Below are 25,530 nucleotides of genomic sequence, written 5' to 3' on the forward strand. Positions count from 1 at the left end.
TCAATCCTTCCTCCAATCCTTCCCGCCTCCCTCCCTTCAATCCTTCCTCCAATCCTTCCCGCCTCCCTCCCTTCCTTTAATCCTTCCCGCCTCCCTCCCTTCCTTTAATCCTTCCCGCCTCCCTCCCTTCAATCCTTCCCGCCTCCCTCCCTCCCTTCAATCCTTCCCGCCTCCCTCCCTCCCTTCAATCCTTCCCGCCTCCCTCCCTTCCTTCAATCCTTCCCGCCTCCCTCCCTTCAATCCTTCCCGCCTCCCTCCCTTCAATCCTTCCCGCCTCCCTCCCTTCCTTCAATCCTTCCCGCCTCCCTCCCTTCCTTCAATCCTTCCCGCCTCCCTTCCTTCCTTCAATCCTTCCTCCAATCCTTCCCGCCTCCCTCCCTTCCTTCAATCCTTCCCGCCTCCCTCCCTTCAATCCTTCCCGCCTCCCTCCCTTCAATCCTTCCCGCCTCCCTCCCTCCCTTCAATCCTTCCCGCCTCCCTCCCTTCAATCCTTCCCGCCTTCCTCCCTTCCTTCAATCCTTCCCGCCTCCCTCCCTTCCTTCAATCCTTCCTCCAATCCTTCCCGCCTCCCTCCCTTCCTTCAATCCTTCCTGCCTCCCTTCAATCCTTCCCGCCTCCCTCCCTCCCTTCAATCCTTCCCGCCTCCCTCCCTTCCCGCAATCCTTCCCGCCTCCCTCCCTTCCCGCAATCCTTCCCGCCTCCCTCCCTCCCTTCAATCCTTCCTCCAATCCTTCCCGCCTTCCTCCAATCCTTCCCGCCTCCCTCCCTTCCTTCAATCCTGCCCGCATCCCTCCCTTCCTTCAATCCTTCCCGCCTCCCTCCCTTACTTCAATCCTTCCCGCCTCCCTCACTTCCTTCAATCCTTCCCGCCTCCCTCCCTCCCTTCAATCCTTCCCGCCTCCCTCCCTTCCTTCAATCCTTCCCGCCTCCCTCCCTTCCTTCAATTCTTCCCGCCTCCCTCCCTTCCTTCAATCCTTCCCGCCTCCCTCCCTTCCTTCAATCCTTCCCGCCTCCCTCCCTTCCTTCAATCCTTCCCGCCTCCCTCCCTTCCTTCAATCCTTCTCGCCTCCCTCCCTACCTTCAATCCTTCCCGCCTCCCTCCCTCCCTTCAATCCTTCCCGCCTCCCTCCCTTCCTTCAATCCTTCCCGCCTCCCTCCCTTCCTTCAATCCTTCCCGCCTCCCTCCCTTCCTTCAATCCTTCCCGCCTCCCTCCCTTACTTCAATCCTTCCCGCCTCCCTCCCTTCCTTCAATCCTTCCCGCCTCCCTCCCTTCCTTCAATCCTTCCCGCCTCCCTCCCTCCCTTCAATCCTTCCCGCCTCCCTCCCTTCAATCCTTCCCGCCTCCCTCCCTCCCTTCAATCCTTCCCGCCTCCCTCCCTCCCTTCAATCCTTCCCGCATCCCTCCTTTCCATCAATCCTTCCCGCCTCCCTCCCTTCAATCCTTCCCGCCTCCCTCCCTCCCTTCAATCCTTCCTCCAATCCTTCCCGCCTCCCTCCCTTCCTTCAGTCCTTCCCGCCTCCCTCCCTTCCTTCAGTCCTTCCCGCCTCCCTCCCTTCCCGCAATCCTTCCCGCCTCCCTCCCTTCCTTCAATCCTTCCCGCCTCCCTCCCTTCCTTCAATCCTTCCCGCCTCCCTCCCTCCCTTCAATCCTTCCCGCCTCCCTCCCTTCCCGCAATCCTTCCCGCCTCCCTCCCTCCCTTCAATCCTTCCCGCCTCCCTCCCTCCCTTCAATCCTTCCCGCCTCCCTCCCTCCCTTCAATCCTTCCCGCCTCCCTCCCTCCCTTCAATCCTTCCCGCCTCCCTCCCTCCCTTCAATCCTTCCCGCCTCCCCCCTCTCCCTCCCTTCAATCCTTCCCGCCTCCCTCCCTCCCTTCAATCCTTCCCGCCTCCCTCCCTTCCTTCAATCCTTCCCGCCTCCCTCCCTTCCTTCAATCCTTCCCGCCTCCCTCCCTTCCTTCAATCCTTCCCGCCTCCCTCCCTTCCTTCAATCCTTCCCGCCTCCCTCCCTTCCTTCAATCCTTCCCGCCTCCCTCCCTTCCTTCAATCCTTCCCGCCTCCCTCCCTTCCTTCAATCCTTCCCGCCTCCCTCCCTTCCTTCAATCCTTCCCGCCTCCCTCCCTTCCTTCAATCCTTCCCGCCTCCCTCCCTTCCTTCAATCCTTCCCGGCCCCCTCCCTTCCTTCAATCCTTCCTCCAATCCTTCCCGCCTCCCTCCCTCCCTTCAATCCTTCCCGCCTCCCTCCCTTCCTTCAATCCTTCCCGCCTCCCTCCCTTCCTTCAATCCTTCCCGCCTCCCTCCCTTCCTTCAATCCTTCCCGCCTCCCTCCCTTCCTTCAATCCTTCCCGGCCCCCTCCCTTCCTTCAATCCTTCCTCCAATCCTTCCCGCCTCCCTCCCTCCCTTCAATCCTTCCCGCCTCCCTCCCTTCCTTCAATCCTTCCCGCCTCCCTCCCTTCCTTCAATCCTTCCCGCCTCCCTCACTTCCTTCAATCCTTCCCGCCTCCCTCCCTCCCTTCAAACCTTCCCGCCTCCCTCCCTTCCTTCAATCCTTCCCGCCTCCCTCCCTTCCTTCAATCCTTCCTGCCTCCCTCCCTTCCTTCAATCCTTCCCGCCTCCCTCCCTTCCTTCAATCCTTCCTGCCTCCCTCCCTTCCTTCAATCCTTCCCGCCTCCCTCCCTTCCTTCAATTCTTCCCGTCTCCCTCCCTTCCTTCAATCCTTCCCGCCTCCCTCCCTTCCTTCAATCCTTCCCGCCTCCCTCCCTCCCTTCAATCCTTCCCGCCTCCCTCCCTTCCTTCAATCCTTCCCGCCTCCCTTCAATCCTTCCCGCCTCCCTCCAATCCTTCCCGCCTCCCTCCCTCCCTTCAATCCTTCCAATCCTTCCCGCCTCCCTCCCTCCCTTCAATCCTTCCCGCCTCCCTTCAATCCTTCCCGCCTCCCTTCAATCCTTCCCGCCTCCCTTCAATCCTTCCCGCCTCCCTCCCTCCCTTCAATCCTTCCTGCAATCCTTCCCGCCTCCCTCACTTCCTTCCTTTAATCCTTCCCGCCTCCCTCCCTTCAATCCTTCCCGCCTCCCTCCCTCCCTTCAATCCTTCCTCCAATCCTTCCCGCCTCCCTCCCTTCCTTCAATCCTTCCTCCAATCCTTCCCGCCTCCCTCCCTTCCTTCAATCCTTCCCGCCTCCCTCCCTCCCTTCAATCCTTCCCGCCTCCCTCCCTTCCTTCAATCCTTCCCGCCTCCCTCCCTTCCTTCAATCCTTCCCGCCTCCCTCCCTTCCTTCAATCCTTCCCGCCTCCCTCCCTTCCTTCAATCCTTCCCGCCTCCCTCCCTCCCTTCAATCCTTCCTCCAATCCTTCCCGCCTCCCTCCCTTCCTTCAATCCTTCCTCCAATCCTTCCCGCCTCCCTCCCTTCCTTCAATCCTTCCCGCCTCCCTCCCTTCCTTCAATCCTTCCCGCCTCCCTCCCTTCCTTCAATCCTTCCCGCCTCCCTCCCTTCCTTCAATCCTTCCCGCCTCCCTCCCTCCCTTCAATCCTTCCTCCAATCCTTCCCGCCTCCCTCCCTTCCTTCAATCCTTCCCGCCTCCCTCCCTTCCTTCAATCCTTCCCGCCTCCCTCCCTTCCTTCAATCCTTCCCGCCTCCCTTCAATCCTTCCCGCCTCCCTCCAATCCTTCCCGCCTCCCTCCATCTCCCGCCTCCTCCTCCTTCAATCCTTCCAATCCTTCCCGCCTCCCTCCCTCCCTTCAATCCTTCCCGCCTCCCTTCAATCCTTCCCGCCTCCCTTCAATCCTTCCCGCCTCCCTCCCTCCCTTCAATCCTTCCTGCAATCCTTCCCGCCTCCCTCACTTCCTTCCTTTAATCCTTCCCGCCTCCCTCCCTTCAATCCTTCCCGCCTCCCTCCCTCCCTTCAATCCTTCCTCCAATCCTTCCCGCCTCCCTCCCTTCCTTCAATCCTTCCTCCAATCCTTCCCGCCTCCCTCCCTTCCTTCAATCCTTCCCGCCTCCCTCCCTTCCTTCAATCCTTCCCGCCTCCCTCCCTTCCTTCAATCCTTCCCGCCTCCCTCCCTTCCTTCAATCCTTCCCGCCTCCCTCCCTTCCTTCAATCCTTCTCGCCTCCCTCCCTACCTTCAATCCTTCCCGCCTCCCTCACTTCCTTCAATCCTTCCCGCCTTCCTCCCTCCCTTCAATCCTTCCTCCAATCCTTCCCGCCTCCCTCCCTTCCTTCAGTCCTTCCCGCCTCCCTCCCTTCAATCCTTCCTCCAATCCTTCCCGCCTCCCTCCCTCCCTTCAATCCTTCCCGCCTCCCTCCCTTCCTTCAATCCTTCCCGCCTCCCTCCCTTCCTTCAATCCTTCCCGCCTCCCTCCCTCCCTTCAATCCTTCCTCCAATCCTTCCCGCCTCCCTCCCTTCCTTCAATCCTTCCCGCCTTCCTTCAATCCTTCCCGCCTCCCTACCTTCAATCCTTCCCGCCTCCCTCCCTTCAATCCTTTCTAATCTTTTCTCTTGAAGCCTGCAGAGCATTGCAACCATAGTCAGTGCATTGTGGGTGCAATACACAGGCTCCTTGCGTTGTGTATCTCCAGGCTCCAAAGGTCAGTTTGAAGCTCGGCCTCCTATAGACTTGCTTTGCTTTCGGAAGTGTGATCCATGTTAGGATCATGTAGAAAAAATGAAAACCATCAACTCCCTTATAGTCTAGGCCCTGTACCACCAGATGGTTGTGCATTAGAGGTACAACATCCCTACATTAGACTCATCAGTAAAGGTTCCGTCTCCGAGACTTAAAACTGTGAGAAAACTAACAATGCAGGAGAAAAAGATCCCTGAAAAGAAGTCACTGGAGGACCAAGCCGCTTGTATAGGGAAAACGTTTTATTGCACAAATAACAAGGACACAAAAACTAGGTACCCACCACCAACACCTAGATTCTATATTCAAATAAGACAAACGTCTGTGTAAAAGCAGCTGCGTCATGTCATTCCTCAAGCCATACGCCATATACACCTGAATAGGATTAGATGCCAAATACAGGAGGTGGCGGTTAAGTAGGCAGGTACATCCAGGTGTCAAGCACCATCAGGACACATGCATATCCAGCCACCATTGGTCATCGAGCCCCCACCCTATAGTGCTAGTGCCACTGAGAAGGCTAAATTGATTGAGAGCAGTTAATGGTGTAGACTGAGGGGTGACATCCAGCCACTGACTATATTACAGCCTCAAACAAATCCATATTGATGGGTAGCTCAGTGGGAGGTGTAATGATGTGGACAGTGGGTAAAAGTTAATCAGCAAGTCAAAACCAGGATAGCTATGGAGTGCTTAGACAGTCACAGGACCAATGGTCCGCTCACCCAACCATTAGGCAGGAATCTCTGTTGGCTGGTTATCTCTGTGAAGTTCCGTCTGTAGGAAAGTCTTACCCTGCACAGTTGCAGTCATCCGGGATGCTCGTATGCCAAGTAGAAGTCCAGGGAGTATCGCAGTACAGATCCACCTGTTACGCCGTAGCATTGTTGAGCTGTCTGAACACGCGGTCCTTGTTGAACGGTTATGGCTCCCACTATCCTCAATATCCTCAGTATGTATTGCACTTGTGCTGACGTGACGTGATGCGTCATCCGTGACGTAAAAACGTCACTGCCGTGGTGTCATGACCGACATGTTTCACCCAATCACATGGGTCTTCATCAAGAATGGGAGGGATCTGAAACAATCGTCTATACCCTTCTCTCGCAGGCCAAACTTAATTTAATGCTGCAATTCCTAAGACGACCTCTAGATGTCGACCTCCCAATTAAACACCACACATACATCTTACTGCTGCCCAGAAGGACTCGAGTGAAAGGTAGATCGTGACAGGCACTTAGCCCTCGCATAGATAGAGGGATCAAGGCACAGAGGGAAGTGAAAAAGAAGAAGAAAAACACACGAACTTTGAACCGCAGGTCCTATGTAAAAATTGTAGATGAATGGACTATGTATAGAAGAATAGATATACCAGTCTGGAACAGGATATTCCATGTGGATTCGCTCACATCAAGTCGGCAGGGCAGATTGTGGCCTCCGGTATAGTATTTAGGTCCCTAGCGAATTGAATAAATTCTAGCTGGGCCTAGTTATCGTTATCGTAAGGAAAGGCTGGAAGGCTACATTCAGTGTTCAATCCCAGGGGCTCAAGTGTTTTAAGCCTAAAAATCCACATTTTTTCTTTTTGCAGCAGGATGGTATCAAAATCACCTCTACGTGATGGCAGGTTGAGGGTATAAATCCCCTTAATCCCAATACCAGCCGTACTGCCTCCATGAAAGTCTGCAAAATGTAATGCTAATGGGGACAAATCCTCTTCTTCTTATTCCCCTCATTGCCTAGATTCCTAATACTTCTTAGGTGTTCACCGATGGGGATCCGGAGTTGTCTTTTAGTTTTCCCTATATAGTACCTCTTACATGGACACTCCAGCATATAAATTACTCTGGAGGTCGCGCAATCGGTGAATCTGTGTTCTGTCTACAAATTGACACATTTGGCAGTGCCCGCATGCATACATGCCCTTGAGGGGAGGTAGATCAGTCAACAAGTTGGTAGTCCACATCTAGTATATTCAGAATGGACTAAAGTATCTTTAAGATTACGGGCCCTACTAGCAACTAGTTGGGGACGGGGACCTATGATATCGGTTAATGCAGGGATTTGGTTAAATTTCCCCAATGTTTTTGGAGTACACTTCTCACTTGTTTCCATTGGGCCCCACAGGTGGTAATTACCCTTAGGGGGGATTAAGAAGACCCTCCCTTCTTTTGTCCATGCCTTTTTACGGGCCCTTTTTAAGGACTTTATGGGAATAATCCCTTTCTCTCAATCTACTATACATCTCTCCAGCTTCCCTATGGAAATCATCATCACTGGAGCAGTTCCTGCAGAGCCGCAGGAACTGGCCCACAGGAATTCCCCTAACCAAATGACCTGGGTGGTGACGGGAGGCCTGTAAAAGTGTGTTTGCTGCAGTCGGCTTTCTGTGGGTACAGGTGGTTATTCTATTGCCCTCTATAGAAATTTGTAGGTCAAGGAAAGGGATTGTCTTGGGGTCTATCGTGTAGGTTAGCCTGATGTTTCTGTCATTTTTATTTAGTGCCGAGAGGAACTCCAATGAGTTGCTCCCTATCACCCCTCCACACCGCCAGGATATCGTCGATGTATCTCGGCCAGGTGAGTACCCCGCTGAGATACATCGACATCTGGTAGACCGTCTCCAGCTCCCAAAGGCCCAGATGGAGGCAGGCGTATGATGAAGCCCAGGGTGCTCCCATGGCTATCCCCCTCGTCTGCTGATAGTATCCATCCATAAATTGGAAGTGGTTATTAACTAGAGCGAGTTCCAAAAGCTATAAAAAAAATTAATTTTGCACACCAAATTCAGGATGGGTCGTCTCCAGGAAAAAAGAGGCCGCCCTGAAGCCCCACTCGTGGGTTATCAATGTGTAGAGCGACTCAACGTCAATCCCCACCAATAGGGCCCCAGGGGGAACCTTCAAGTCCTGTAACTTAGCCAGGACATCACGAGTGTCCTGGACATAAGAAGGCAGGGAAATCACCACGGTTTTAATAAAGCCATTTATATACCTGCCTATCCTCTCCAATGGGCCCACGATTGCCAAGACGATGGGTCTACCTGGAGGGTTGGTGAGGGATTTATGTAGTTTAGGTATTATATAGAAGGTGGGGTTATTAAATTCCCCCACCCTCAGGTAATCCCACTCCTTATTGGTCAGGAGATTAGCTTCACGGGCCAGAAGTAGTTGCTGATTCAGATTTTCAACTAGAGTAGGGAAGGGGTTAGATGACAGTCTCAGGTATGTGGAGGTATCACCCAGCTGCCTCCAAGATTTCCTTCTCATACGTGTCGCTAGACAGCAGTACCACGTTTCCCCCCCTTATCACTACTCTTGACTATCGGACCCCTTGCCTGCTCTAACTCGTGCGTTGCTTTTCTTTCTTCACTGGACAAGTTCTCGAGGCCCCGCCATGACCAGTCAATTTTATTGAGGACATCTCTAACTAGGTCAAGGAATACCTTCATCCAATGATGTTTGTATAGAGGGGGCATTTTGGTTGACTTTTTATATAGAGGTTACGGGGTCTCCTAATCCTATCAAGGTCAGGTTCATCCTCAAAGCCAATCTGTTCATCCAGAAGGACCAACAGATTCTCTAAAGCCACTCTTTCCTCTTTATCTTCAAGGGTCACAGATATTTGACCATCTGGTTGAGTACTGTCCTTGTCACAACCAGCATACCAGAGCCTTGTGTAGTATGTATGACACGACGCAGCTGCTTTTACACAGACGTTTGTCTTATTTGAATATAGAATGTAAGTGTTGGTGGTGGGTACCTAGTTTTTGTGTCCTTGTTAATTGTGCAATAAAAATGTTTCCCTATATAAGCTGCTTGGTCCTCCCGTGACTTCTTTTTAGGGGTCTTTTTCTCCTGAATGTTTTGTTTTGTCACATGTTCGGATCATGCAGCTGTTGGGGCTTGGCCGGGTTTTTATTGTATTCCAAAAATAGAGCAATTTTGAAAAAAGTGCCGGCATACTATGAGTTAAGTCCAATTAGGTGCATGTCACCTCTGGAATTTATCTCTTTTACTTCCATGTGACCGTTTATTGCACTCCCGGAGGATACATTCTCCCTGTGAGAGCAGTAAAGTACACAGAGCAACTCTGCCAGCCCCTCCCCTCTGATGTCCATTCATTGAAGCCTTTGTATTTTGTGATTGGGTTCATATAATACAAAGGCTTCTGTGAATGGGCAGAAGGAGGGGAGGGGCCGGCCTAGCAGTTCCAGTGACTCTGCTTGTGAAGGAACTGAGACCACAGTGAGCAGCGTCTTTGGAGAAGTGGAAATAATCTTCCTGGAGCACAATAATCCGGTCAGATGAGAATAATAGAGAGAAGTCTATGGAGGCGTCAGGCATCTCATCAGACTAAACGCCTGATATGCCTGCAGTTTTTACAAAGTAGCCATATTGCTGGGATTCGGGTATAACGGTGGGGGGGATGGAGAATACTACCGCGCTCTAGTCTACACCTTAGATATGAGTGTAACATGAAATGTGGTCCCCCTTCCCGTTCCTTTCTCCCCCTTGTCTCACCTCCATTGTCTTCCCCTCTGTACAGAATAACAGTCTGGAGAGAGCCGTGGATTGGATCTTCTCTCACATTGATGATTTAGATGCTGAAGCCGCCATGGATCTGTCCGAGGGGCGATCTGCCGCCGAGTCCGTGTCCGAGAGCCTCCCCGCTGCCGGACCTCGTGTGAAAGATGGAAATGGCCGTAAGTGTTTGCTGCTTTATCATCCGTCACTCACCTTGCTGCTTCATCATCTGTCACTTACCTTGCTGCTTCATCATCCGTCACTTACCTTGCTGCTTCATCATCTGTCACTCACCTTGCTGCTTCATCATCTGTCACTTACCTTGCTGCTTCATCATCCGTCACTCACCTTGTTGCTTCATCATCCGTCACTTACCTTGCTGCTTCATCATCTGTCACTCACCTTGCTGCTTCATCATCTGTCACTTACCTTGCTGCTTCATCATCCGTCACTTACCTTGCTGCTTCATCATCTGTCACTCACCTTGCTGCTTCATCATCTGTCACTTACCTTGCTGCTTCATCATCTGTCACTTACCTTGCTGCTTCATCATCTGTCACTCACCTTGCTGCTTCATCATCTGTCACCCACCTTGCTGCTTCATCATCTGTCACTCACCTTGCTGCTTCATCATCCGTCACTCACCTTGCTGCTTCATCATCCGTCACTCACCTTGCTGCTTCATCATCTGTCACTCACCTTGCTGCTTCATCATCCGTCACTCACCTTGCTGCTTCATCATCTGTCACTCACCTTGCTGCTTCATCATCCGTCACTCACCTTGCTGCTTCATCATCCGTCACTCACCTTGCTGCTTCATCATCTGTCACTCACCTTGCTGCTTCATCATCTGTCACTCACCTTTTAAAGAACATTTGATTGAGGCACTTGGTTCATTCTGTATTATGAAAACAACACAATGTTTGGGTTTAAAAGAGAAATATTTATTACATCAAATATATTAAAATTCACCCAGAAAAAAGAAACAAAACAATACAGATTATCGATCAATAAAACACGACTTCCTCCAATACAGATTATCGATCAATAAAACACGACTTCCTCCAATACAGATTATCGATCAATAAAACACGACTTCCTCCAATACAGATTATCGATCAATAAAACACGACTTCCTCCAATACAGATTATCGATCAATAAAACACGACTTCCTCCAATACAGATTATCGATCAATAAAACACGACTTCCTCCAATACAGATTATCGATCAATAAAACACGACTTCCTCCAATACAGATTATCGATCCATAAAGGACACAATTCTAGCCGGATAGTGGAATGATGATTGATTGAGGAAGTCGTGTTTTATTGATCGATAATCTGTATTGGAGGAAGTCGTGTCTTATTGATCGATAATCTGTATTGGAGGAAGTCGTGTCTTATTGATCGATAATCTGTATTGGAGGAAGTCGTGTTTTATTGATCGATAATCTGTATTGGAGGAAGTCGTGTTTTATTGATCGATAATCTTCATTGTTTTGTTTCTTTTTTCTGGGTGAATTTTAATATATTTGATGTAATAAATATTTCTCTTTTATACCCAAACATTGTGTATTTCATTCGGTCCCATGAAAGTTCTGAGGTTCTTGTTCCTGTGTGAAGTTGTTGGATGAAGGTTCTGTTATCATTTACACATTCCATACGAAGATTTCATGTCGCTTTAATAGAAGAAGCTGATTGGCTCCCAGTAAATCCCTCCCCCCCCCCATGTCACATTTTGTCACTCTGCTTTTTGGCTTTTTCTATACATCTAGCAGGATGTGCCGGCCAGTAACAGAGTATATATATATATACTGTGTAGAGAACACTGGGGTGGTGGTGAATGTATAAAAGGCGGGGTTCCAGGCAGGCGCATGCACAGGTTCTCCGGGGTCCCCCCCCCCCCCTTCACATCCCAACACACAACTTGCACTCCATTCTTCCCATGTCACGTGACTCCGCCCCTTCTAAAGGGTTTCACCCAATGGGCTTAATCCTAGGAAGTGGGTGATTGAGGTAGGTATCTTATTTCCCACAATGCTCTCTGGTTATGATGTATCTGATCTCAGGGATTGGATGGAGGACAGGAAGTGTTTAGAGGATAATAAAAGTCCTGAAATTATTAACATTTTGTTTTCTCTTTTATTTCCCGGCAGGATATGAATTATTTGCGTTCATCAGTCACATGGGCACGTCCACCATGTGCGGCCACTATGTGTGTCATATAAAGAAGGAGGGAAGGTGAGGCACCCCGACCGTCTCTGATTTCCTGTCCGATGGATTTTATTTCATTTCTATGGGTTTTATGTTCGTGTGTAGACCCCTCCCCTCCCCTCCCCCATCTCTACAATACGTGTCCGCAGATTGTATCCCTTCACTAACATTGCAATCCCTAAAGATTGTACTAAAGTGTCTCTCGTGTTGTGTGCGCAATTCATGGATCGAATTCCTACATTCTGCGCCACTTTCTCTTTCTACAACAAAAGAGAGTTGGCCTTTAGGTGGTTCTAAAGGTTTCTACGCATGAAGGTAAAAAACCCGAGTCACACAACCCATAGTAGCAGGAAAGAAATTTTCTCGGTGTATGGCCGGCCTTACTCGTGTAATCGTCCCAAATCCCCGGTACCGCTGCTGGGAGCCGCCATCTTGGATGTGATGTCAGCGGAGCTAAAGTGACACTTTATATTATTCCTCAATACTCTTCCCCCGGCTGCCATATAAGTCTATGTAGGGAGTGGAGGAGCTGGGCCGGCATAGACAGTAATTGGACACTCCCAGGAGAGGCGGGGCTATGATTTTCAAGGCGGGAGGGGCTGTGCTAGGAAATGGCCATTCGAAGAGTAAAGATATATATACAGTATATTGCCGGCCAATAAAGAAATGTAATGTCTGATTTGGGGGTGACCCGTTCCCCTCTCACTGATGTTTGTTGTATATTCCATCTGACTGTCCTCCTGTCTTCCCCAGGTGGGTGATCTACAATGACCAGAAGGTCTGTGCCTCCGAGAAGCCTCCCAAAGACCTCGGCTACATTTACTTCTACCAGCGCGTTCACAGTTAATCCCCCTCCCCCCCTGCCATATATGTATTTATACCCCTGGATCTCCCTCCTGGTGGAGGAGGGGGGGATGGGATGGAGGGGGTCCCGGCTTGGAGGTGGCTGTATTCATCATTCATTTGAGCGAGGTGTTCTTGTCCTTTTTCACAAGAGCTTTTGGTATCTCCCGACCCTCCGGTCCCATCACTTCGCTTCTTCCCGAAACCCACCGCAGTGAACGTGTCCAACTGGAAGGCGGCCATACTGATTCTGCATTGGGGGGAGGGGTTACTGGACTGAAAATGCGCTAGGGGCAGGACTCTGCGTGATCTCATTGGATATAGAAGACGCTTGACTGTAGTAGGCTGGTTTATGTATTCCCACATCTGACTTGTGTGAATAAAGTTTCTTTTCCCCCATTATACTCTGATTGCTCGATATGATTGGATGTATCTGTTCTGGGTCCTCCAATAGGGAGCTGCCATTACTGGAGTCACGGAATCAGAACCAGCATGCGTCCAGTGATTCCCTGGGGAGGAAGGTGAAATCTCTTGAAGCTCGCATCTTTATGAACCAAGTGGGTTATGGCAGCTCTCGTGTGTTTATCAAATGTTCCCTTTAGGTACCCCCCCCAATCTCTGGTATACAGCTCTGCCTCTCAGGTCAGGGTATACAGCTCTGCCTCTCAGGTCAGGGTATACAGCTCTGCCTCTCAGGTCAGGGTATACAGCTCTGCCTCTCAGGTCAGGGTATACAGCTCTGCCTCTCAGGTCAGGGTATACAGCTCAGCCTCTCAGGTCAGGGTATACAGCTCTGCCTCTCAGGTCAGGGTGTACAGCTTAGCCTCTCAGGTCAGGGTATACAGCTCTGCCTCTCAGGTCAGGGTATACAGCTCTGCCTCTCAGGTCAGGGTATACAGCTCTGCCTCTCAGGTTAGGGTATACAGCTCTGCCTCTCAGGTCAGGGTATACAGCTCTGCCTCTCAGGTCAGGGTATACAGCTCTGCCTCTCAGGTCAGGGTATACAGCTCTGCCTCTCAGGTCAGGGTATACAGCTCAGCCTCTCAGGTCAGGGTATACGGCTCTGCCTCTCAGGTCAGGGTATACGGCTCTGCCTCTCAGGTCAGGGTATACAGCTCAGCCTCTCAGGTCAGGGTATACAGCTCTGCCTCTCAGGTCAGGGTATACAGCTCAGCCTCTCAGGTCAGGGTATACAGCTCAGCCTCTCAGGTCAGGGTATACAGCTCAGCCTCTCAGGTCAGGGTATACAGCTCTGCCTCTCAGGTCAGGGTATACAGCTCAGCCTCTCAGGTCAGGGTATACAGCTCTGCCTCTCAGGTCAGGGTATACAGCTCTGCCTCTCAGGTCAGGGTATACAGCTCTGCCTCTCAGGTCAGGGTATACAGCTCAGCCTCTCAGGTCAGGGTATACGGCTCTGCCTCTCAGGTCAGGGTATACGGCTCTGCCTCTCAGGTCAGGGTATACAGCTCAGCCTCTCAGGTCAGGGTATACAGCTCTGCCTCTCAGGTCAGGGTATACAGCTCAGCCTCTCAGGTCAGGGTATACAGCTCAGCCTCTCAGGTCAGGGTATACAGCTCTGCCTCTCAGGTCAGGGTATACAGCTCTGCCTCTCAGGTCAGGGTATACAGCTCAGCCTCTCAGGTCAGGGTATACAGCTCTGCCTCTCAGGTCAGGGTATACAGCTCTGCCTCTCAGGTCAGGGTATACAGCTCAGCCTCTCAGGTCAGGGTATACAGCTCTGCCTCTCAGGTCAGGGTATACAGCTCAGCCTCTCAGGTCAGGGTATACAGCTCTGCCTCTCAGGTCAGGGTATACGGCTCTGCCTCTCAGGTCAGGGTATACGGCTCTGCCTCTCAGGTCAGGGTATACAGCTCAGCCTCTCAGGTCAGGGTATACAGCTCTGCCTCTCAGGTCAGGGTATACAGCTCAGCCTCTCAGGTCAGGGTATACAGCTCAGCCTCTCAGGTCAGGGTATACAGCTCTGCCTCTCAGGTCAGGGTATACAGCTCTGCCTCTCAGGTCAGGGTATACAGCTCAGCCTCTCAGGTCAGGGTATACAGCTCTGCCTCTCAGGTCAGGGTATACAGCTCTGCCTCTCAGGTCAGGGTATACAGCTCAGCCTCTCAGGTCAGGGTATACAGCTCTGCCTCTCAGGTCAGGGTATACAGCTCAGCCTCTCAGGTCAGGGTATACAGCTCAGCCTCTCAGTCAGGGTATACAGGTATACATCATCTGTCCTGTATACAGCTAGCTATATACATCCACCTTTTTTCCTATATGTAGAGACCTTCCTCCATCACTGACTGCAGATATACATCATCTGTCCTGTATACAGCTATATATACAGTAACAGGAATGATGATGTATATCTGCCGTCAGTGATGATTGAGGAAGGTCTCTATATACAGGAAGGAAGAAGGTGAGTGTATATAGCTGTATACACTACACAGGACAGATGTGCTCACTAACACCCTGTTGCTCCAGTGCTTAGTCCAGCCAGGCACCACTCATCCTCCTTGGCCTTGGCCCAGTCTTCGGTGTGCACTGTCTGAGTGGAGAATGAGTGAGAGTCGATCAGGGAAGTGTGTGCGGAGTGGAGGGGCGGATCGCGGTTATCAGGAGGGAGAGACCGAGTCTCGCGGAGCACTGCTGGAGATGAGGGACTCTCCTAGCTGCCGGGGGAAGAACTCCTCCAGTGAGAGTGGGGGGGCAGCAAAGGGAAAGGAAAGACAGATTCTGGTGGTAGGGGACTCAATTCTTAGAAGGACAGAGAGGGCAATCTGTAACCAAGACCTGAAGCGCCGAACAGTATGTTGTCTACCGGGCACTCGGGTTCGGCACATCACGGATCTTGTGGACAGATTACTGGGAGGGGCTGGGGAAGACCCGGCTGTCATGGTGCACGTTGGCACCAATGACAAAGTCAGAGGCAGATGGAGTGTCCTAAAGAACGATTTTAGGGACTTAGGAGCTAAATTGAGGAAAAGGACCTCCAAGGTAGTGTTCTCAGGAATACTACCGGTACATCGAGCCACACCAGAGAGGCAGAGGGAGATTAGGGAAGTAAACAAGTGGCTGAAGAGCTGGTGTAGTAAGGAGGGGTTTGGGTTCCTGGAGGACTGGGCCGACTTCTCAGTTGGTAACCGGTACTATAGAAGGGACGGACTGCACCTAAATGAGGAGGGTGCAGATCTGCTGGGAATGAAGATGGCCAAAAAGTTAGAGGGGTTTTTAAACTAGGCGATGGGGGAGAGGGTCCAGAGACAGTGATAGCCAGTGCGGAAGATATTCCAGAGGGTAGTATTGGGGGCATTAGTGGTAGGTTAACCAAAGCACAAAAACACAAGGTGAGTATAGTAGCAAGTCCAAGTTGCAATCTTGAAACACCCAATACGAGGACAATATGCGACCGGTCTAAACTATGTGGCATGTTCACCAATGCCAGGAGCATGGCGGACAAGATGGGTGAACTAGAGATACTGTTGTACAAGGAGGATTTGGATTTTGTGGGAATTTCAGAGACCTGGTTCAACAGCTCTCATGATTGGCTGGCAAACATTCAAGGGTATACCCTATACCGCAAGGACAGAGAGGGTAAAAAAGGGGGAGGGGTATGCCTATATATCAAGAATAATGTACAAGCGAATGTGAGAGATGACATCACTGAGGGGGCTAGGCAGGAGGTGGAATCTTTATGGGTAGAGCTCCAAAGGGATGAAGCTAAGGGGAAAATAATACTGGGAGTATGCTATAGGCCCCCTAACCTGAGGGAGGAAGTGGAGACGGATCTCCTATCACAAATTGGATTAGCAGCAAGGATGGGAAGTGTTATCATAATGGGTGATTTTAATTATCCAGACATAGACTGGGCGGAGGGAACCGCGCATTCATTTAAGGCTCGCCAGTTCCTTAGTGTCTTGCAGGACAATTTTATGGGTCAGATGGTAGACGCACCAACTAGAAATAAAACATTACTAGATCTACTGATTACCAACAATACAGACCTGATAACAGATGTGGAAATACGGGGCAATTTAGGTAACAGCGATCACAGGTCAATTAGTTTCAGTATAAATCACACAAATAGGAAACATGAAGGGAACACAAAGACACTGAATTTCAAAAGAGCCAACTTCCCTAAACTACAAACCTTGCTAAAAGGCATAAATCGGGATAAAATATTAGGAACAAAGAATACGGAGGAGAGATGGGTTTGCTTTAAGAGCATATTAAATAAGGGCATTAGCCAATGTATCCCATTGGGTAATAAATTTAAAAGAGCGAACAAACATCCTGGATGGCTTAACTCCAATGTAAAAATGCATATAAAAGCAAAGGAGAAGGCCTTCAAAAAATACAAGGTTGAGGGATCATCATCAGCATTCAGACTTTATAAAGAATGCAATAAGAAATGTAAGGGTGCAATTAGGATGGCTAAGATAGAACATGAAAGACACATAGCGGAGGAGAGCAAAAAAAATCCCAAGAAATTCTTTAAGTATGTAAACAGTAAAAAAGGGAGGACAGACCATATTGGCCCCATAAAGAATGAGGAAGGACATCTGGTTACAAAGGATGGGGAGATGGCGAAGGTATTGAATTTATTCTTCTCCTCAGTCTTCACGAGTGAATCGGGGGGCTTCAGTAACCAAAACTGCAGTGTTTATCCTCATGACACAACACAGGAAGCACCTACATGGTTAACAGAGGACGGAATTAAAATTAGACTTGAGAAACTTAACATTAATAAATCACCGGGACCAGATGGCTTGCATCCGAGGGTACTTAGGGAACTCAGTCAGGTGATTGCCAGACCGTTGTTCCTAATTTTTACAGACAGTCTATTGACTGGAATGGTACCAGCTGATTGGAGAAAAGCCAATGTAGCACCAATATTTAAAAAGGGCCCAAAAAACATCCCTGGGAATTACAGACCAGTTAGCCTAACATCAATAGTATGTAAACTCTTGGAGGAGATGATAAGGGACTATATACAAGATTTTAGTAATAAGAATGATATCATTAGCAGTAATCAGCATGGATTCATGAAGAATCGTTCTTGCCAAACCAATCTATTAACCTTCTATGAGGAGGTGAGTTGCCATCTAGATAAAGGAAGGCCCGTAGATGTGGTGTATCTGGATTTTACAAAAGCATTTGACACAGTTCCCCATAAACGTTTACTGTACAAAATAAGGTGCGTTGGCATGGACCATAGGGTGAGTACATGGATTGAAAACTGGCTACAAGGGCGAGTTCAGAGGGTGGTGATAAATGGGGGGTACTCAGAATGGTCAGGGGTGGGTAGTGGGGTCCCCCAGGGTTCTGTGCTGGGACCAATCCTATTTAATTTGTTCATAAACGATCTGGAGGATGGGATAAACAGTTCAATCTCTGTATTTGCAGACGATACTAAGCTAAGCAGGGCAATAACTTCTCTGCAGGATGTGGAAATCTTGCAAAAAGATCTGAACAAATTAATGGGGGAGGGGCGACTACATGGCAAATGAGGTTCAATGTAGAAAAATGTAAAATAATGCATTTGGGTGGCAAAAATCTGAATGCAATCTATAGACTGGGGGGAGAACCTCTGGGGGGATCTAGGATGGAAAAGGACCTGGGGGTCCTAGTAGATGATAGGCTCAGCAATGACATGCAAGGCCAAGCTGCTGCTAATAAAGCAAACAGAATATTGGCATTAAAAAGGGATCAACTCCAGAGATAAAACGATAATTCTCCCGCTCTACAAGACTCTGGTCCGGCCGCACCTGGAGTATGCTGTCCAGTTTTGGGCACCAGTCCTCAGGAGGGATGTACTGGAAATGGAGCGAGTACAAAGAAGGGCAACAAAGCTAATAAAGGGTCTGGAGGATCTTAGTTGAGGAAAGGTTGTGAGCTCTGAACTTATTCTCTCTGGAGAAGAGACGCTTGAGAGGGGATATGATTTCAATGTATAAATACCGGACTGGTGACCCCACAATATACAAATACCGGACTGGTGACCCCACAATATACAAATACCGGACTGGTGACCCCACAATATATAAATACCGGACTGGTGACCCCACAATATATAAATACCGGACTGGTGACCCCACAATATACAAATACCGGACTGGTGACCCCACAATATACAAATACCGGACTGGTGACCCCACAATATATAAATACCGGACTGGTGACCCCACAATATATAAATACCGGACTGGTGACCCCACAATATATAAATACCGGACTGGTGACCCCACAATATACAAATACCGGACTGGTGACCCCACAATATACAAATACCGGACTGGTGACCCCACAATATATAAATACCGGACTGGTGACCCCACAATATATAAATACCGGACTGGTGACCCCACAATATATAAATACTGGACTGGTGACCCCACAATAGGGATAAAACTTTTTCGCAGAAGAGAGTTTAATAAGACTCGTGGCCACTCATTACAATTAGAAGAAAAGAGGTTTAACCTTAAAGGGGTTGTAAAGGTAAAAATTTTTTCACCTTAATGCATTCTATGCATTAAGGTGAAAAAACTTTTGACAGTACCGCCGCCCCCAGGCCCCCCGTTTTACTTACCTGACGCCTCGAATCTTCGCTCCTCGTCCTCGTCAGCTTCATTGCAGCTCAGCCTGGTCGCTGATTGGCTGCAGTGGATGGATTGAAAGCAGCGCAGCCATTGGCTCGCGCTGCTGTCAATCACATCCGATGACGCGGCGCGCCGGGGGGCGGGGCCGAGTGATACAGCGAGCGGCTATAGCCGCCGGCTGCATCACGGGAGCGCGCCCGCAAGCACTCACCACCGTGCGAGGGAGCTCGCATGAAGGTGGTAAATGCTTGCGGGGAGGAGCTGAAACAGCCGCCGAGGGACCCCAGAAGAGCAGGTTCGGGGCCACTCTGTGCAGAACGAGCTGCACAGTGAAGGTAAGTATAACATGTTTGTTATTTTAAAAAAAAAAAAAAAATAACTTTACAACCCCTTTAAACTACGTAGAGGGTTCTTTACTGTAAGAGTGGCAAGGATGTGGAATTCCCTTCCACAGGCGGTGGTCTCAGCGGGGAGCATTGATAGCTTCAAGAAACTATTAGATAATCTCCTGAATGACCACAACATACAGGGATATATAATGTAATACTGACACATAATCACACACATAGGTTGGACTTGATGGACTTGTGTCTTTTTTCAACCTCACCTACTATGTAACTTAAATGAGCCTTTCCTTGCCTGGAATCACGACGCTCAGCTGAGCTCAGGCCTTCCTAATCCACCACGCCTTGGAAACTCGCACAGTCGGTCGGACTCAGACAGTCTACAGCACAGTGAGCCAGGAAACCGGAAGTGGTGCCGCGAAAAGCACCGTCCCCCGGTCCCTGCCAATAAAAATAAAGCACAGGAGGCCAGAGACAAATCATTGGAGAGTGGGACTGTTTGTGGGCGCATCGCTTGCTCCCCGAACACTCCCTAAACACGGGCAAGCTTCCCATAGATCGCTGTGTCTGGTGCCTGGACACGTTTAACCACTTCACACAAATGAACGTACCTGTATGTCGGGACTTTAATGTTTAACCACTTCAGCCCCGGAAGGATTTACCCCCTTCCTGACCAGAGCACTTTTTACAATTTGGCACTGCGTCGCTTTAACTGCTAATTGCGCGGTCATGCAATGCTGTACCCAAACGAAATTTGCGTCCTTTTCTTCCCACAAATAGAGCTTTCTTTTGATGGTATTTGATCACCTCTGCCGTTTTTATTTTTTGCACTATAAACGGAAAAAGACCGAAAATTTTGACAAAAAATGATATTTTCTACTTTTTGTTCTAAAAAAATCCAATAAACTCAATTTTAGTCATACATTTAGGCCAAAATGTATTCGGCCACATGTCTTTGGTAAAAAAAATGTCAATAAGTGTATATTTATTGGTTTGTGCAAAAGTTATAGCGCCTACAAACTTGGGTACATTTTCTGGAATTTACACAGCTTTTAATTTATGACTGCCTATATCGTTTCTTGAGGTGCTAAAATGGCAGGGCAGTACAAAACCTCCACAAATTACCCCATTTTGGAAAGTAGACACCCCAAGGAATTTGCTGAGAGGCATGTTGAACCCATTGAATATTCATTTTTTTTGTCCCAAGTGATTGAATAATGACAGAAAAAAAAAAATTACAAAAAGTTGTCACTAAATGATATATTGCTCACACAGGCCATGGGCATATGTGGAATTGCACCACAAAATACATTCAGCTGCTTCTCCTGAGTACGGGGATACCACATGTGTGGGACTTTTTGGGAGCCTAGCCGCATACGGGGCCCCGAAAACCAATCACCGCCTTCAGGATTTCTAAGGGTGTACATTTTTGATTTCACTCTTCACTGCCTAACACAGTTTTGAAGGCCATAAAATGCCCAGATGGCACAACCCCCCCCAAATGACCCCATTTTGGAAAGTAGACACCCCAAGCTATTTGCTGAGAGGCATGGTGAGTATTTTGCAGCTCTCATTTGTTTTTGAAAATGAAGAAAGACAAGAAAAATAATTTTTTTTTTCTTTTTTCAATTTTCAAAACCTTGTGACAAAAAGTGAGGTCTGCAAAATACTCACTATACCGCTCAGCAAATAGCTTGGGGTGTTTACTTTCCAAAATGGGGTCATTTGGGTTTTTTTTTTTTTTTTGCCATCTGGGCATTCCATGGCCTCCGAAACTGTGATAGGCAGTGAAGAGTGAAATCAAAATTTACACCCTTAGAAAGCCTGAAGGCGGTGCTTGGTTTTCGGGGCTCCGTACGCGGCTAGGCTCCCAAAAAGTCCCACACATGTGGTATCCCCGTACTCAGGAGAAGCAACAGAATGTATTTTGGGGTGTAATTTCACATATTCCCATGGCATGTTTGAGCAATATATCATTTAGTGACAACTTTGTGCAAAAAAAAAATTTGTCTCTTTCCCGCAACTTGTGTCACAATATAAAATATTCCATGGACTCGACATGCCTCTCAGCAAATAGCTTGGGGTGTCTACTTTCCAAAATGGGGTCATTTGGGGGGGTTTTGAACTGTCCTGGCATTTTATGCACAACATTTAGAAGCTTATGTCACACATCACCCACTCTTCTAACCACTTGAAGACAAAGCCCTTTCTGACACTTTTTGTTTACATGAAAAAGTTTTTTTTTTTTGCAAGAAAATTACTTTGAACCCCCAAACATTATATATTTTTTTAAAGCAAATGCCCTACAGATTAAAATGGTGGGTGTTTCATTTTTTTTTTCACACAGTATTTGCGCAGCGATTTTTCAACGCATTTTTTGGGGAAAAAACACACTTTTTTAAATTTTAATGCACTAAAACACACTATAATGCCCAAATGTTTGATGAAATAAAAAAGATGATCTTAGGCCGAGTACATGGATACCAAACATGACATGCTTTAAAATTGCGCACAAACGTGCAGTGGTGACAAACTAAATACATTTTTAAAAGCCCTTAAAAGCCTTTACAGGTTACCACTTTAGATTTACAGAGGAGGTCTACTGCTAAAATTACTGCCCTCGATCTTCGCGGTGATACCTCACATGCATGGTGCAATTGCTGTTTACATTTGACGCCAGACCGACGCTTGCGTTCGCCTTAGCGTGAGAGCAGGGGGGGGACAGGGGTGCTTTTTTTTTTTTTTTTTCTTTATTATTTTTTTGCTTTTTTATCTTATTTTTAAACTGTTCCTTTCATTTTTTTTTTTTTTTTTTTTTAAATAATTTTTATTGTTATCTCGGGGAATGTAAATATCCCCTATGATAGCAATAGGTAGTGACAGGTACTCTTTTTTGAAAAAATTGGGGTCTATTAGACCCTAGATCTCTCCTCTGCCCTCAAAGCATCTGACCACACCAAGATCGGTGTGATAAAATGCTTCCCCAATTTCCCAATGGCGCTGTTTACATCCGGCGAAATCTAAGTCATAAAATGCTCGTAGCTTCCGGTTTCTTAGGCCATAGAGATGTTTGGAGCCACTCTGGTCTCTGATCAGCTCTATGGTCAGCTGGCTGAATCACCGGCTGCATTATCAGGTTCCCTGTTGAGACAGGAGAGCCAGAGAAAAACACGGAAGACGGTGGGGGGGGGGGGGCATTCTCTCCCACTGCTTGTAAAAGTCTAGAGGCTAATTAGCCACTAGGATTGCTTTTACATGTAAGCCGACCGCTGGCTGAAAAGAATGATACCAAGATGATACCTAAACCTGCAGGCATCATTCTGGTATAACCACTCAAAGTCGTGAATGGCGTACCTGAAGATAAAAAAATGGTTAACAATAAAACACAGTAAATGGTAAAGTATAAAAAAAATTGCATACCTGAAAAGCAAACATGATAAAACATAATAACAATAAAACATTGCAGAATAGAATACAGTAAAAAAGAGCAGAACAATAGAGAGAGAATAGAGAGAGAGAGAACAATAAAACGACAACTATTTTTTTTTATTTTATATTTTTGTTTGTGTTTTTTTTGTTTTTTTACACTTTTTTTGTAACTAACTTTTATAACTGTAACCGGTTCCAGGTTCGGGTCTCTCAGAATGCGATGGCATCTTGGGAGACCCTGTGAAAGTGTGCCTAGTCTGTGCAATGCTGTACCCTACGCTAATACTCAACTAGTGAATGGTAGCATTCAAAACATTCACCAATGCAAAGACCAGGATTGTCAGGACAGGAGGGACAATAATAGCGGGTGTCACGCCTATATCCGCGCTTGCTGCAGACACAACATCTTTTTTGGGGGGGTTCGTTGGGTAGGGGTACTCGGGAGGACATAAAGAAAATGCCTCTCATGCAGCCGACTGCATTTGGTTGGGGATGTGAATGGGGGAAGTACGGGCGCTGCAGAAGTGGTGGGTTCCCAATTAGGATTGGCGAATGCAGCAGGAAGGGCACTATGGGCACGACGGAACTGTGTTTGTCTTCTTCTTGGTGGCAGCGGGACACTACTTGTGCTTGTCACCTCACCAGCTTGAACTGCACTTATGGGACTCGCCACGTCACCAAGTGTTACTGCAGTGCTGGTTTGACTACGACCGGGGTATACTAGGCCGCTGGTGCTTGCCAGTTCACCAAAACGCTACCAAAAAAACTGTTAGCGATCGCAGGGATCAGGCCTGACTCTGCGAATGCTGCAGTTATGCGTTTAGTGTTTTGTAAGTGACAGTGATCGATCGATACTGCACTTGGGTGGGCTGGGCCGGGCCGGGCGGAGGGGCAAAATGCAGGTGCTAGCAGGTATCTGGGCTGATCCCGCTAACACTGCGTTTTTGGGAACCTTAAACTGCTGGGGACGCTAGTATAGATCTGATCGGATCAGATATTGATCCGATCAGATACTATACCACTAAGGGAGGTGTACGGTGCGTGCGTGGGTGTTAGCGGTACTGGCGCTAATCTGACGCTGCCTGGGGCGATGCATATCACCGCCGGGCGATCGGGGGGCTAAACCTTTATTCGGTAATAAACGGCTGGTGCCCTGACACTATAAAAAATAAACAAACTAACCAGCGTCACCCGTAACGGTTATATGGTGATCAGTGGTGAAAGGGTTAACTACGGGGCAATCAAGGGGTTAAAACATTTATTAGGTAGTATATGGGGGTCCCTGTCGCTATAAAACGCTGACGGCGAACCTAAATATTTACCTCCCTAACTAGCGTCACCAGCGACACTAATACAGCGATCAGAAAAATGATCGCTTAGTGACACTGGTGACGGGGTGATCAAGGGGTTAAAACTTTATTAGAGGGGGTTAGGGGGGTATCCTAGACCTAAAGGGGGCTAACACTAACTGTCCCACCACACTAACTGTCATAAACTGACACCATGCAGTAATCAGAAAAAAATAAAAAAAAACTGCTTGGTGTCAGTGTGACCGGGGGGGGGGGGGGTGATTGGGGAGTGATCGGGGGGGGATCGGGGGTGTAAAGTGTGCCTGGTATGTTCTACTGTGTGTTGTGCACTCACATGTCTTCTCTCCTCGGCGCCGGAACGGAAACTGCCGAGGAGAGATGACATCACATCCTCTGCCTCTGTGTACTACACAGAGGCAGGGGATGATTGTCATTGGCTGGGAGCGCTCGCGAGGGGGGGGGCACGATCGGATGGCCTCCCCCTCATCTCTAAACGCTCCCAGACAAAAGCCGACCGCCGCTGGCACTGGGGGGGGGTCCGATTGGACGTACCAGGTACGTGTTTTTGCCTGCCCGTGCCATTGTGTTCACGTATATAGTCTGTTAGGCGGTCGGCAAGTGGTTAAATCCTGGGGTTATCTGCTACCCTAACCCCAATATTATCAGGAACCATGTCTGTTTCTCTTTGAGATAAAAGTGGGCTCTGTGGGGGGGTATGGGTGTAATATTCCTGCTGGGGGGAGGTATGGGTGTAATATTCCTGCTGGGGGGAGTATGGGTGTAATATTCCTGCTGGGGGGGAGTATGGGTGTAATATTCCTGCTGGGGGGGGGTATGGGTGTAATATTCCTGCTGGGGGGGGGGGTATGGGTGTAATATTCCTGCTGGGGGGGGGTATGGGTGTAATATTCCTGCTGGGGGGGGTATGGGTGTAATATTCCTGCTGGGGGGGGGTATGGGTGTAATATTCCTGCTGGGGGGAGTATGGGTGTAATATTCCTGCTGGGGGGAGTATGGGTGTAATATTCCTGCTGGGGGGGTATGGGTGTAATATTTCCGCTGGGGGGGGGGTATGGGTGTAATATTTATGCTGGGGGGGGTATGGGTGTAATATTTCTGCTGGGGGGGGGTATGGTTGTAATATTCCTGCTGGGGGGGGTATGGGTGTAATATTCCTGCTGGGGGGGTTATGGGTGTAATATTCCTGCTGGGGGGGGTATGGGTGTAATATTCCTGTTGGGGGGGGTATGGGTGTAATATTCCTGCTGGGGGGGTATGGGTGCAATAGTCCTGCTGGGGGGACATCTGTGCAGGAAGTTCTTGAAGTATGATGGACACGGCGAGGCTCTGTTCACACCTAGGTATTCAGGATTCCCGAATCACTGCAAAATGCAGGACGTTCTTGCGATCCCTTTACTTTCAATATCACCGGATCACGTCCGCAAACCGGAAGGCCTAGGTGTGATCACAGCCTAAGCGTCTTCTATCAGTTGCTGGGTTCACCTTCTATAGATTCTGGGGGAACATTTTCTTCCTTAAACATTCCACACATTCGCTTCATTCTTTATTCCACTGCTAATATATACTCCGCATTGACCTTGTTTAGCGCTTTTCTCTCTGAGGACTCCAAGTATTGGAGAT

The 25,530-nt window shown here is 48.8% G+C and overlaps 1 protein-coding gene across 1 annotated transcript; it reads left to right on the forward strand.

The window, feature by feature from the left end:
• The first annotated feature begins 9,081 nt into the window (after positions 1 to 9,081).
• On the forward strand, positions 9,082 to 12,609 carry LOC141105519 (ubiquitin carboxyl-terminal hydrolase 5-like). Its single transcript, XM_073595380.1, has 3 exons — positions 9,082 to 9,328; positions 11,307 to 11,391; positions 12,118 to 12,609. The coding sequence occupies exons 1-3, from the start codon at positions 9,106 to 9,108 to the stop codon at positions 12,209 to 12,211; spliced, it is 402 nt and encodes a 133-aa protein (XP_073451481.1). The 5' UTR covers positions 9,082 to 9,105; the 3' UTR covers positions 12,212 to 12,609.
• Positions 12,610 to 25,530: the final 12,921 nt, after the last annotated feature.

Source organism: Aquarana catesbeiana, linkage group LG08 (genome assembly GCF_042186555.1).
Source record: "Aquarana catesbeiana isolate 2022-GZ linkage group LG08, ASM4218655v1, whole genome shotgun sequence".
Taxonomy (NCBI): Eukaryota; Metazoa; Chordata; class Amphibia; order Anura; family Ranidae; genus Aquarana; species Aquarana catesbeiana.

Bases quoted from the DNA above. Each gene is read 5' to 3' on its own strand.
- LOC141105519 (XM_073595380.1), top strand. From the start codon at position 9,106: ATGTGGTCCCCCTTCCCGTTCCTTTCTCCCCCTTGTCTCACCTCCATT. The intron at 9,329-11,306 runs GTAAGTGTTTGC...ATTTCCCGGCAG, and splicing joins TGTGAAAGATGGAAATGGCC to GATATGAATTATTTGCGTTC. The intron at 11,392-12,117 runs GTGAGGCACCCC...TGTCTTCCCCAG, and splicing joins CATATAAAGAAGGAGGGAAG to GTGGGTGATCTACAATGACC.